Below are 12,306 nucleotides of genomic sequence, written 5' to 3' on the forward strand. Positions count from 1 at the left end.
TTGACCTGTTGTAAGCAGCATGAAAAGGCGATTAGCAGTGGGACTGGACCTAATCGTGTGCATAATCAAAACAAGGCAGTAAAACCATAAGAGCAACAGAAGTTTATCCCTCACACATCTCCCCTTCACAGCGGGTATGAGCCTTTTAAAAACAAGCTGTGCGGGGGGAATGGGTAGAAAATAGCACACCGGGGGTTTGAACTTCCATTAGGGCGTGTTATGGTTTGATGGAAATTAGGACAAACTAGTCACCCAGACATCAGTGTACACACAAATACATTTGCTTAGTAGATGAGCTACTAAAAGGCTCGCAACAAACTACTAGCATGGCCCATCTGTCAATCCATCATCTATTTCACTTTAGTAGAGCAACAGAGGAAAGTGTTATGTGGCGTTCGTCTTGTCTTCTTTTTAAAATAGGTTCAATTTTTTTTCCACACAAATATACATATTTTTTCTAGCAAAGAGAAAAATCTTCAACCTTTGGCCGGAGAAAGGACATTTTAAACCAACAGAGGAAATCACTTGGCCATCGTATTGCCTTGTGAACTGTTGTGAATTCACAGCCAATTTTTAGAGAGCTTGCATGTTTTGCCAGTGGGTTGTGGGTTTTAAAAGAATATAAACATCTGAACACCTTAACTAATAAATGTCGCATTTCTTGGTCATTGCTAGCAGAATTATGCGAATTCAAGTGCAACAATATATATTATTTCTCTTTTAATAATTGAAATTGAAACAGCACAGTCCCGTGCGTTTATTTTGATAGTCTTTTGTCATTTTCCGCATGCCAAGCACTTTTTTTGTTGACGCTGACCTAATTTTGGTTTATGACACAATTTTATCTGGCACCCTCATTGCTATCGACAGCCTCTTTCTTGTCAGAGTGCATTTCAAGCCGCTGATTGCAAAACCCGCAGTTTCCCATAAAGCGGTTGCACAAACTCTAAGAGAAGGCATGTCACATGTTCCTTTCATTCTGCGACCACTTCAAGCTCGGCGAAGGCCAACGTACGCACTTTTGGTACGACTTCCGCCGAAATTGTCAAGTGACCTCGAAACTACAATCAACGGAGATCCCATGTTAATTGTGATTCTGATTGTGATGTGCATAATTGCAATTTTGTAATTAACCCGTACAGTGTGATATTAATCTCTACTCTTGTCTAATCTTGTTTACCTTGATTTTGCATACAGAACATAAATTACACATTTCATTTGGACGAATGGCTAATTCTAAGCACTCATAAAGCAGTCGTATTGAACAGAGATATGAACATCATGACTAGCCCGCAACCTGTATTGTTTAGTGTCTATGCATATCTTCATCTCACCTCTCCCAATAAAGGAGTCTTGCCATCTTTTTCAGTGACCCAGGCTTTCTTTTCCGTCCCACGGTCAAAGGACTCATATGGCAGACCCCCGACTCTTTTGCTGGTGGCAATAGCCGGATCCTAGTGCACACAGACACACTGTCGATCCATGAGGGGGAAACTGCATTCATCAACTCACAAAACTGCATCGTTTGGTTATCAAGTTGTGTTGCTTCAATGACTTGACTCAACAAAAAGCAACAACAAATGTGTTGTGTTGAAAAAAAAAATATGCGATGCTATCATGAAAGAACATTCTTTTCAAATGTACTCCATCCTATTTATGCGAGATGAAATAGACAATATGCTTCATTGACACTGGGGTGTTTCCTACCAGGATGAGGATGTATTTCTGTCCCTTCGCGTGAAGGTAGTCGGCAAACTGGGGCAGCTCCCTGAACTTGACTTGATCATAAGTGAAGTCTTTCTTCTCCTCCATGTAGTCAATGTCAGTGTACTGGATGTCCTGTGTGAGGTTGTTACGGACAAAATACATGCAATTCTTTAAACACAATCTTGGGATGAGACAACCAACCGCAGGATATGATGTGAAAGGAAATCATTTGGTTTGATGTCTGTGTTCGCTGAGAGGGTGAGAAAAGTGCGCAATGGCTAACTCCCACAGCTTAGAGGGAACGTTGGTCCAGAATGACAAGCCTTCTGTGAATAAAAAACCCTTATTTTGACATAATGCAGAGAATTCAGAGCGTTCAGTGGTTATTTCAATCCATCCATCATCCATCCATCCATCCATTAGGGGAGAGGCGGGGCCTTCCCTGGACTGGTCACCAGCCAATATCAATATTAACACATTATTCAGTTTTCCCTACACATTTGTAGACACAAGCGCATTCTATTTCAGAAGAAAATCAATGAATTGTGCGCAATAGAGAACACCTTGTTCATCCTGACTCCTCTTTCACTTGCAGTCACTTTTAATGCAAGAGTTTTTCTCTAAACTGTCATAAATTGCTCCCCTTGACAGAAGAGGAAGCAGCTGCATGCTGCAATCTTTGGATACACAGTATATGAAAGATTGAACGTAATCAGTGATGTATTTTATTGTACTTACTAATCAGATAAGGCAGCGTGGCCTTGATTGGCGACGATACCGTGAGATCAAATACCGATGTGATAGCATTTTATGATGATATGATTAAGTATAAAGGTATAGGTTAGGAGTTTACCTTATAAATTAATTTAAAAACAGGTGTCAAGTTTCAGTTCTTGTGTGCTGAGCAACTTCTGCCCCACATGGGAAAAAACCCCACATTTCTAAGAAAATGTCTTTACATAACTGGCATTTATCAAGCATCAGTGAAGTGGAGAGAGGGCCGGAGTAGGTTTCACACTTTGATCGGGATGGATGTGATAATGAAAGGAACTTCTTCGATTGATGTTTGATCAGCATTGACATTCACTTCAAGTTGAAAAAACGCCGCTCTCACATTTGAACTTGAAAAGAGCCCAGCAGAAGCTGCATTAGCGGGCAGAAAGCTGAACAACCCCGTTTAAGCGAAAGGCCATTACTATCGCTCAGACTGTCGATTCAACTGCTGCTTCCACCTCCGCTTCGCGCCTCCACGGTGTAACATGTCAGGCCCATGCAAACATACAGTCCGGTGTAAACTGTTAAAGAATAACAGGTCGCAAAGGTTGTTGATACCATTCACTGAAAGTGTTTCCCCTGCGCTCCTCAAGAAACCACTGGTAGCACACATTCTTACACATGATGATTTGACAGCGTAACAGGCTGTACGTTTTATTGATCTGTTCCTATTTTTATCCTCTTCTTTGTGAAGAAAATCAGTACTGGAAAAAAAAAAAATCAAACAAAGGCAGTAAGCTTAATGCATGAGCATTCCAGTCATATACCGAACTGCTTTAACTTATAGATTTTTTTTTCGTGATGTCTTTACTGTGATGTTCATTACCAAGCAGCAGAGTCGAACACATATCAATGCCAACTTCATCTAACTTTGTGGAGTTGCTTGCAGGCAAGAAAAATTCATTCATATTTGTGTTATTACAGTTGGCATACTTGCTCTGTCTTACCGAGTCGATTCTATCGAGGAAATATTGTGTGCAGTCAATGAGCTTTTATGAGTACAATCAATGCGTGGTGGGGTTTCCCCCCCCTTTCGTACAGTTTCACTCTATAATAATTTGCAAAGATGCGATGGAACGCTCTTCCACGGCCTCACTCACGGACGCATTATTTATTTTATTTTTTTTTACGGAGGGTGGGGCGGATTGGGACAGAAGCACTTCAAAAGGATGAGGACGGACGGGGATGGAGGACAACTATTATATGAATAAGGACGGAGGGACGATGACGGAAGGGTACCCAGGTCACGGATGGAGGATGTAGGACGGACCGGCAAACTGGGGTAAAAGTGCCCATCTCTGATCATTTGCCCCCGCCGCAAAGTTCTTACAGTCTCATTTTGACAATGAGCACAACGAGTAAAGTGAAGCGTGACTTTGCTTAGCGCAGAAGAGTTTCTGCATGTGTCACAAAATGAGTAGAGAGCACTTCACACTTGTCCGAGGTGTTTGGCATTTGTGGTCACAGGAGCTGCAGGGATTTTGGGGTCTGTCATGTCAATGTTGATGTTGATGTTGATGATAATACGTCAACTGAGCTGGAGCCGAGCTGACTTTTGGCGAGAGGCGGGGTACACACTGGACTGGTCGCGAGTCAATTGCGAGACAAATTTACTGCGGATTAACAAGCGTTCACGTCCACACCTACAGACAATTTAGGGTCTTCATTTTGGAACGTGAGAGAAGTCACAAAACCCGAAGAAAAGCAATGCAATCACAGGGACAACATGCAAATCACTCCCAGGAAACAAAACCATCTTACATAGGGGAGGTCCACTGCACGATTCCTTTCCACTGTTTTCTTGACCTCACTCAAGCTCCCATAGTCCCACCTGGAAAGCTGGAATCCCAGTGACCAGTAGGGCGGAATGACCGGCCTGCCAATCAGCTGTAAGCACAGTTGGTAAGGTCAAGTCAGTCTGGAAAACGTGTCTGTACCCATACAATAGACTGCTCATGGAAGTCATCCATTGAAAGTCTGTCCCCGTGACAAACAAGTGTGCAAGTTAAATATCGATTGAAGTTGTTGTTTCATTGATTAAAATTATTGTTAAGTGTCAAAACTATTGACTACATTTGAACAAAATGCACTGTAGTCTGTATTGCTCGAATTGTTTTTCTGAATTTTCTCGGTATGTATCACCTCAAGAAACTCCTGCACCACTTGTTCCGGTGTATCTCCAAAGAGAATATAGAAGTCGAGGATTCCTCCAATTGTTCTGTATGTCACTGCAGGTGCAGGTTGCAACGTCACTTCTGAAAATAGACACCACACAGAAATGAAAGGCTTTCGTGGTGTCTTAAGCCTAACCTTAAATAGTCAAATTAGCTTTGGATGTGTGTAATATGTTGGACTCAGAAATAGCAAGATTATTATTTTTTTTTATATTGCTCTGTTTTTTTTTACCCATTGCGTTGCTGTTCATGAGGAAGACCCCAAATGACTTTCCACTCTCGTCTTCCAGAGAGAGGAAGAAGGGATAGTGTCCATAGAGATTGTGTGTTCCCTAGAGAAAGAGGTAATTATATTCAGCAAACACAGAAGAACAATATGTTACGCAGATGTATAACCACCTGATTATTGTTCTCTCTGCTTCTTTGAATTCTATTTTTCACTTACTGAAGCTTCATTTAATGTAGAATAGTTTTTTGCTTAGCTTCCTACATTTTCCAATTAGCTTGCCCAAGACATTCACCATATGTATGTGTTTATGTCATCACTTCAAGGCAAAGGAATATTTCAAGAAGGCTTTTAGCAAAATAGCATTTACACATTCACTCAATTAAGGGATTTCTCACCCCGTTCGGAAAAGCATCTCTGGTAAAGATGGGCCAGGTTTTCCAGTTTGTGTCATGGCGAAAATGCCTGTGTACGTGCTCTCCCAGGCCATAAATATTATGGGATGGAAGTTTTGCAGACAGCTGAAGGAACTGGTCTGCAAACACCAATGGTCCCATCGTTGTGTCAAACCTGTATGTAATTAGCAAGCAAGTAGAAAATTGGAGGCAAATGTAAGAAATTAAGGTTAGAATACAAGTGCACAATTGAGCCTAAACTCATTGCAACACATTGTAAAATGTAAACATTTTGAGATGACTGTGAATACTTGTAATGCTGCAACCATTCACGGTCACAATCACACCTATAAACTATTTAGAGTGGTCAATTCACCTGCCATGCATGTTTTTGGAATGTGGGAGTACCCAGAGAAAACCCATGCAAACTTCACATAGGAAGGCTGGAGCCGGAATCTAAACCGTGACCTCGGCATTGTGAGGTGGACGTGCTTACCAGTCAACCACCGTTTCCAGACTTATGTCCTATTAAAATGTGTGGTCTACCAAAGAGTGAAAACATGCTTTCAGACACCATGCAAACCTCCGTTCGCTGCCAGAGCACTCTTTCAAACAAACCATTCTGCTTTTGAATTGTGTAGCGGGCATTTATGACCTAAATCATTTTGAAAGAGTTGTAACTGCTCCTGGACAAGACAAAAATATCACACAAATGACAAGAGTTTTCCTCAGACAGTGGCGATATGCCTCTACTGCATACACAGCAAGATGTTTTGTTTGTAACTTGTGACTGATTGTCCACGAGAAAACAATGGTGGGCTGTTACGTCCACAGACAATATAAAGAGAAAAATCATCAAAGAACGGTGAGAACTCACAGGACTTTTTTGTTCTCCTTCCTGCGGACAAGCAGACCAAAAGGTTCGTGTGTGAGCTCCAGTGTGTTGCTGATGGGACTGGTCGGGTGCTTGCTGAGGCTGTTAACGTGTTCATGGGGCACCTCAAACCTCTGCATGCGGGCGTCATATATCTAAGTGCACCATAAAAATCAATCTGAGTTGATGCAGAATAAATTATCTGACAGTTTTCTTTGGCGCTCATTCAATTGTGTGTGTGTGTGTGTGTGTGTGTAAACGTGCGTGAAAGTGTGTGTAAATGTGTGTACCTTAAAACGAAGTCGATTGCTTGATTGCATTTCAGCATGAAATGACAGTTCCTGTATATCTGCTCCAAACAAGGAAGGGGAGGGCATTCTCTTCAGATGTGCCTGTATTACTGCCATAAAAACACAATAAAAGCAAGGTCCAGGTCATAGTACAGAGGAGATCATGGCTAAATGTCTGACAGGTCATGTTAAAGCAAGAAATCAAAGACGGCGTAGATTTCGAAAAAACAATAACAAACAAACAGCTTGATAAGAACTTATATTAATTATCCTACGTTCCCTCAAATGCATTGGCCATTTGTTTTCTACAACTTCTCCAGCCCAAATTACACATGTTTGTTTGATTAAATAGTGTGAACATTTTTTTGTTCATGTGCCCTGCAATTGGCTGGCAACCGGACAAGGGGGGGTGCCCCGCCAGTTGCCCCAAAGCTACTGGGAAAGCTTTCAGCTCATCCGAGGCCAACCACTAAAAAAAATTTTAGTATTGTATTAGTATTAGGAGAATATACATTTTGCTTTCATAAGTTCCAATGCTGCCTATGACATTTTCCAGGTGAACTGTGGTAGACAATCAAATGTTGAGTGTCTCTTGGTTTATTAATTTACCCATTTCATACAAATATTCTTCAGGGCCTTTCGAGGCCAAGAAAGTCGATATTTGATAGCCATAGTAATATTGAGCATGACCATGACATCTTTTATATCACACTTGACATATCATGCAGGGGAAAAAAATGATCTTTGTCAGCATATCATCCAGTTTTTTTTTTTCTGCCTTGATCCCTGGCCAAGACTTTTTACATTGGATTTCTGCTGACAAGGACGCCAGTATTTGAATACTGTATGTCAGGTATGATCAAATTACATCTTGGTCAGTGGTGTTCAAAGTAAGGTGCACCACATGACAGTAGAGTTACGACTGTAGTACATCACATTGTTTAGTAATTCCAACTCTATTGCTGAAAAGCTGTTTGTTCAAGCTAAGAAACCAGTACCTAAGATCACTTAAGGCAAAATGAAACCGTGCAGGAAGTAGAAAAATCTGCATTTTGCAAATTCAAACAGGCTCTCTTAGAGGCTGCACATCATGTTTCACTGACAGAAATGCCCGAAGCAAAGAGAGTGATAGAGGAAAAAACAAGAGGAGGGTAAGACAGACAGATTGCAGTCATACGTCCTCAGTTGGCCTCCAAACTAAGCTGAATAGAAAAGGAAATACGGTTGTCAGTTAGTGAGCAAGAGATGAAAAACTGGTCAAAGTGGAAATTATTTCACTTTTCAGTGTTTCCCAATCAGTCAATCAATCAATTATCTTTTTTTTTGATTAATGAATATACAGTATAATCACGTTGGTTTCAAATATACGAAATTGTTATTGTTTTTAAAGTACAATAAAAGAAGATAAACCGCAGGATCTTATCTGGGATGTGTTATGACAGTGATTGGGAAATGTTTAATTTCACTGCTTTGCCCTCCACAAAGATTTCAATGTCAGGTCCTTCGACATTACAATCTTACCATAAGGATCCGGTTGCTCCACGGACTCAACAGTGTATCCATGGTTGGTGGAAAAGAAGCACCAAGGTACATTTCGCTCATCTAGGGGGCTCCAGCAACATCCACGCTGCTGGCATCCTTTCTGTGGAAGCAACATGACTGTAAGTGAGACAGTCCTCAATGACATTTATTTACAAATAAAGAGGTGGCCCGTATTGAAATAAATAGAACACACAGATGGCCTTGAACAAGACAACAAGGTCCACACAACAAATGACTAAAATCAGATATTTAAAAGGCCTCTCGTCAACTGAACAATTTGTAGGAAACCAAACAATAAAACAACACGGTATTTCTGATTACCCTCTTACAGCACCTCCATACTAATGCCATGATTTTACTATCATGGGTCATCATTTTTTGTGTTTGAATAATCATTCTAACCAGGTAAATAGATAATATCGATCAGCTACAGCACTGGTTGTAATATGAAAGAGACCCATGAAGGCAGTAAAGTATGCCGAAGAGTCCAAAGTCTCATCAACCCTCACGTATTGATTGTCACACATACCTTGGAGGCTCCAGCGTCAGGGAAACAGTCTACTCTTTCTGCAAGAGGAATATTTGGACACTGTGGAACAAACACCTCTGTTGGCTCTGTCAAAAAAGAATGGACATTTCCACATGACAAACATACAGTACATAAATACTAAACATGATTCTTGTAATTGTGCTTTATTACCTTACAGAGTACAATCATGAATTAAGAACAGTCAACGATTAAAAACAGACTGGTCAGTAAAACTTTTTTCTGTGTTTATTCTAAATTATACTCAGTATTTGATCTAGATCTGTAAATAAACATTGTAATCATAATCCGTTCAAATATTTCGTCATCTCATGCGGATTATAATATTTCAATATTTTCTGAACTGTAAGACTCAGAGCCCACGACACACAGAGCACTTGTTCACTCAAATAAGTAGTTTCATAAATAGGTAGTTTGCAGAATTTTACAGTCATAAGACATATTTCTAATATTTTGGTTACCTCATTAGCGGCATGAAAAATGGTCAATAATTGATATGAATTATTTCACTTATACATGGTTCTAAAATATAGTCCTAAATCCAACAACACATGCCATCGTGACATGACATTATACAGAGTATTTTCAAGGCACATTTTAAGAGGCCCTGGATTGGATTCTCTTATTGCATGATTGTCCAGGTGTGCCTAATCTTGTGTCCCACGAAAGTAAACCCATACACGTGTAAATTCACTTACCATCCAAAATGGCGCCAGGTTCGCCGGTCACAAAAAGAATGATTAGAGCAATTGCTATCACCAGCATCAATGCGAACAGGACCATTAAGGTCACCTCCAAAGCTGAGAATTGCCTTTTCCCCATCTAAAACACAAAAACCAAAGGCGTGCAAGATGAGTGATTACAAAGGTCAACAACTTAAGAACCAATTAATGTCACCATGATTCAAAAGGCAACTTCTCGAAGGTCAGTTCTAATTTCATGCTGAAAGAGGCCCAATGGCAGGACGCTCACCAAGAAATAAAACCTCGACACACTCACATAACTGACATACATATAGGATAAGTGGACATTTTCCCTCTGAACAACCAGTAACCTTTAACAAAGCCATTTATGAAATATTTAACTTCAGAAAAAGAGTGAAGTACTTCATATTTCTCTCCAATAGCTGCTTGTCGTTACTGAGACAAAGCATGGAATTTTCCGCACCATAAGGTGCTTCAGAGTATAAGGTAACAATGAAAGGCCTACTTTAAAACAGTTTTTACATATAGGGTGCACCGCATTATAAGGCGCATACAATAGAAGCTGTAATCATGGCTACGGTTGCATTATGCACACACTAGATGGCACTACACTAAAGGGAATACAATACAATACAGCTTTATTTATATAGAGCTTTCACAAGCGCTGTAGCTGTAACAAAGCACTTTACAAATCATTTAAAATGCATCCAAGAAATCTGAATATCAATATATATATAATGTGCATCGGATTAACAGGCACACTGTCGGCTTTTGAGAAAATTGAATGTTTTAGCTACGTCCTCGAGAGCGGAATATACAGTAATAATTCAACAGTTGGTCTGGATCCCAAAATGCCCCTGTAATCCGAGATATTCAGATTAATGACATTTTAAGCAACCAGTTCAAAATGTACCCTAATATTAGGGGATCCATGAGTTGCTATGAACAAACTCTTGCAGGATTTATTAAAATCAGTGTTATTGAAATAAATCTGTTCCCTAATCATTATGAGACATCATTGATATGATCAGCGTCTTCACTGATTGAATCCCATTAGGTATGATTCATATAAATGTGATTTTAGGTCATTTGTTATTTCAGAAGTGTGTATCAAAATGGTAGCCCTTCACATTAACCAGTACCCAAAAAAGTTGGTGACTCCCTACTCCAGCTCAACCACTATATTTCCACCTATCCTATTCGTAAACGCCATCATTTTCCATTTAACCTGTTCACGGTATTGCCAGGGGTTAAGTCACCACCAAATCACAAATAAATTGTGAAAATAGAATTGAGTGGGAAATGACCCCATGCCAGCTGCAGTCAATCAGCTATGTGAATAACTATACCACCAATAGAAGTGCTGCTCGATTTATTTAATCAATTTTCTCTTCCTGGAATGCTCAGACATCCAGGAGCTGTCTACATATTATCGCCAAATCTACAGAGAGGTTTCAGCAAGCCATTTCAAAGACATTCATCATGTCACTCAAGCCATTAAACTTGCCTCCAATTTACTATTGCAGACAGAAACAAGGTGAATGTCAAGCTGCCTTTGTGGCTTTGTGTCTTGCTTGAATTAGACATTTATTGCCATACTGTTTAATGTGCTGTGAAGCTCAAGCGAGGGCAAAGAAAGAGACGTATGCGCCCGTGTCCCCATGTGATTCTGAGTCATATGCACATGACGCAACGATGAAAAGTGTTTGAAAACATTCCATGTAAGGAAGAGACGAGAAAAGAATTCAACGCAAAAGTGCATGGAATATAAAACGTTGGTTCTCAACAGCAAAATCTCAACGGACTGTTCAAAAATAACCTTTAAAACCGGATGTGTGTCACATTTTAATGACACACGCTTAGGCTACATGTTCAAAGTTTCTTTTAGGGCGCCTTGCGGAGAAACTGAAGATGAACATCACAACTGCAAATACAAAATGCGTTTGCTGAATATTGGCGTCTGGAACAATGAAATGTCCTCTGTTTATAACCGCTGTCACCTGACGAGCCCCCGGCAAATTTTTAAAACCTGGCCATGACCCACCCAAAATGGCCTTCAGCCACCGTTCTAGCATCCTGACCAAAGGTATTTGCCAATGCCATTGGTGTGCAAAGGGCGGGGCCAACCTTTTGAGTCATCCACTATGCCCTCTCCCAACCCTCCTGGTGGACGTAAATGTATTAAGTGCACATTCAGCTGTGAATCAATAAGAGATTAATGTGGATGTTGAAGGGGCATCCTGCTGGGATAGAGGGAAATACTTTGAGAACGGTCGGTCCACACCCATCCCCTGAGCATGATAATATTTCGGGTTATGTAAAACGGATGCCAATTTGTTGGAAAAGCTCACTTTGTGTGCCTTCTATTGAACTGGTGTACAGAACGAAAACTACAGTAATCGCACAAACTTTGTCCATAGCCTATACAACGATTAGGAATGTTCTGAAGAAGAGAAAAGAGACCATTGGTGGACAAAGGAAGGGACAGATAGACCAAGTAGAACATTTGCAGATGGCAGAAACATGTTTAGTTTTGTAAAGAAAGACCATGAAAAAAGAACCATTGGGAGCTCCTTCATCATGCTTGAAGAAAATGACGAAAGTGCACTGTCAAAGCAACAAAAGAAATCAGACCTGAAAACCTCCTGACAACCGAGCACTTTACCTTTTAAACGGTAGAAAGGCAAAACCTCCCAAAATGCTCAACTCCAACAGGCTGCCGCGCAATTCTAGAAAAGCATCCCAAAAGAAAAATGGGGCTAGAATTGGTGAAGTCATTGGTTGACAGGATTGATTGCAGATATTGCAAGTAAAGGATTCATGTTAATCGATCAAGTCTAGTCATCCGTTTCCCTTAAAAAAAAAAGAATAATCAGTCCTCTAAACTTCAGTCAGATTTACTGCAGTACACAAGTAATACATATATCATGGACATTATTGTCCAAAATAGACAGCGTAATGAAACATGCATTTCTGTGGCCGCAACAGGTTTTCACGCTGTTGTATTATTCATTTTGCAGTTGCACCTAAAATGAATCCTGCTAGCGCCGACTTCTTTGTTGTGAATCATTCA

The 12,306-nt window shown here is 40.3% G+C and overlaps 1 protein-coding gene across 1 annotated transcript in view; it reads right to left on the reverse strand.

Moving 5' to 3' along the window:
• Positions 1-9,351, reverse strand: part of si (sucrase-isomaltase) — a 45,495-nt gene extending 36,144 nt beyond the window's left edge. Inside the window, exons 1-11 of the mRNA XM_086125083.1 lie at positions 9,228-9,351; positions 8,512-8,597; positions 7,962-8,082; positions 6,441-6,550; positions 6,154-6,305; positions 5,280-5,451; positions 4,888-4,987; positions 4,624-4,736; positions 4,243-4,368; positions 1,708-1,839; positions 1,335-1,454 (exon numbers count right to left, since the gene is read on the reverse strand). Of these exons, the coding sequence (XP_085981209.1) occupies positions 1,335-1,454; positions 1,708-1,839; positions 4,243-4,368; positions 4,624-4,736; positions 4,888-4,987; positions 5,280-5,451; positions 6,154-6,305; positions 6,441-6,550; positions 7,962-8,082; positions 8,512-8,597; positions 9,228-9,351 (1,356 nt within the window). The remainder of the gene's footprint in view (positions 1-1,334; positions 1,455-1,707; positions 1,840-4,242; positions 4,369-4,623; positions 4,737-4,887; positions 4,988-5,279; positions 5,452-6,153; positions 6,306-6,440; positions 6,551-7,961; positions 8,083-8,511; positions 8,598-9,227) is intronic.
• Between the last annotated feature and the right edge of the window lie 2,955 nt (positions 9,352-12,306).

The sequence above is a fragment of the Hippocampus guttulatus genome, chromosome 12 (assembly GCF_054856545.1).
Source record: "Hippocampus guttulatus isolate MCC_2025c chromosome 12, RoL_Hgut_1.0, whole genome shotgun sequence".
Taxonomy (NCBI): Eukaryota; Metazoa; Chordata; class Actinopteri; order Syngnathiformes; family Syngnathidae; genus Hippocampus; species Hippocampus guttulatus.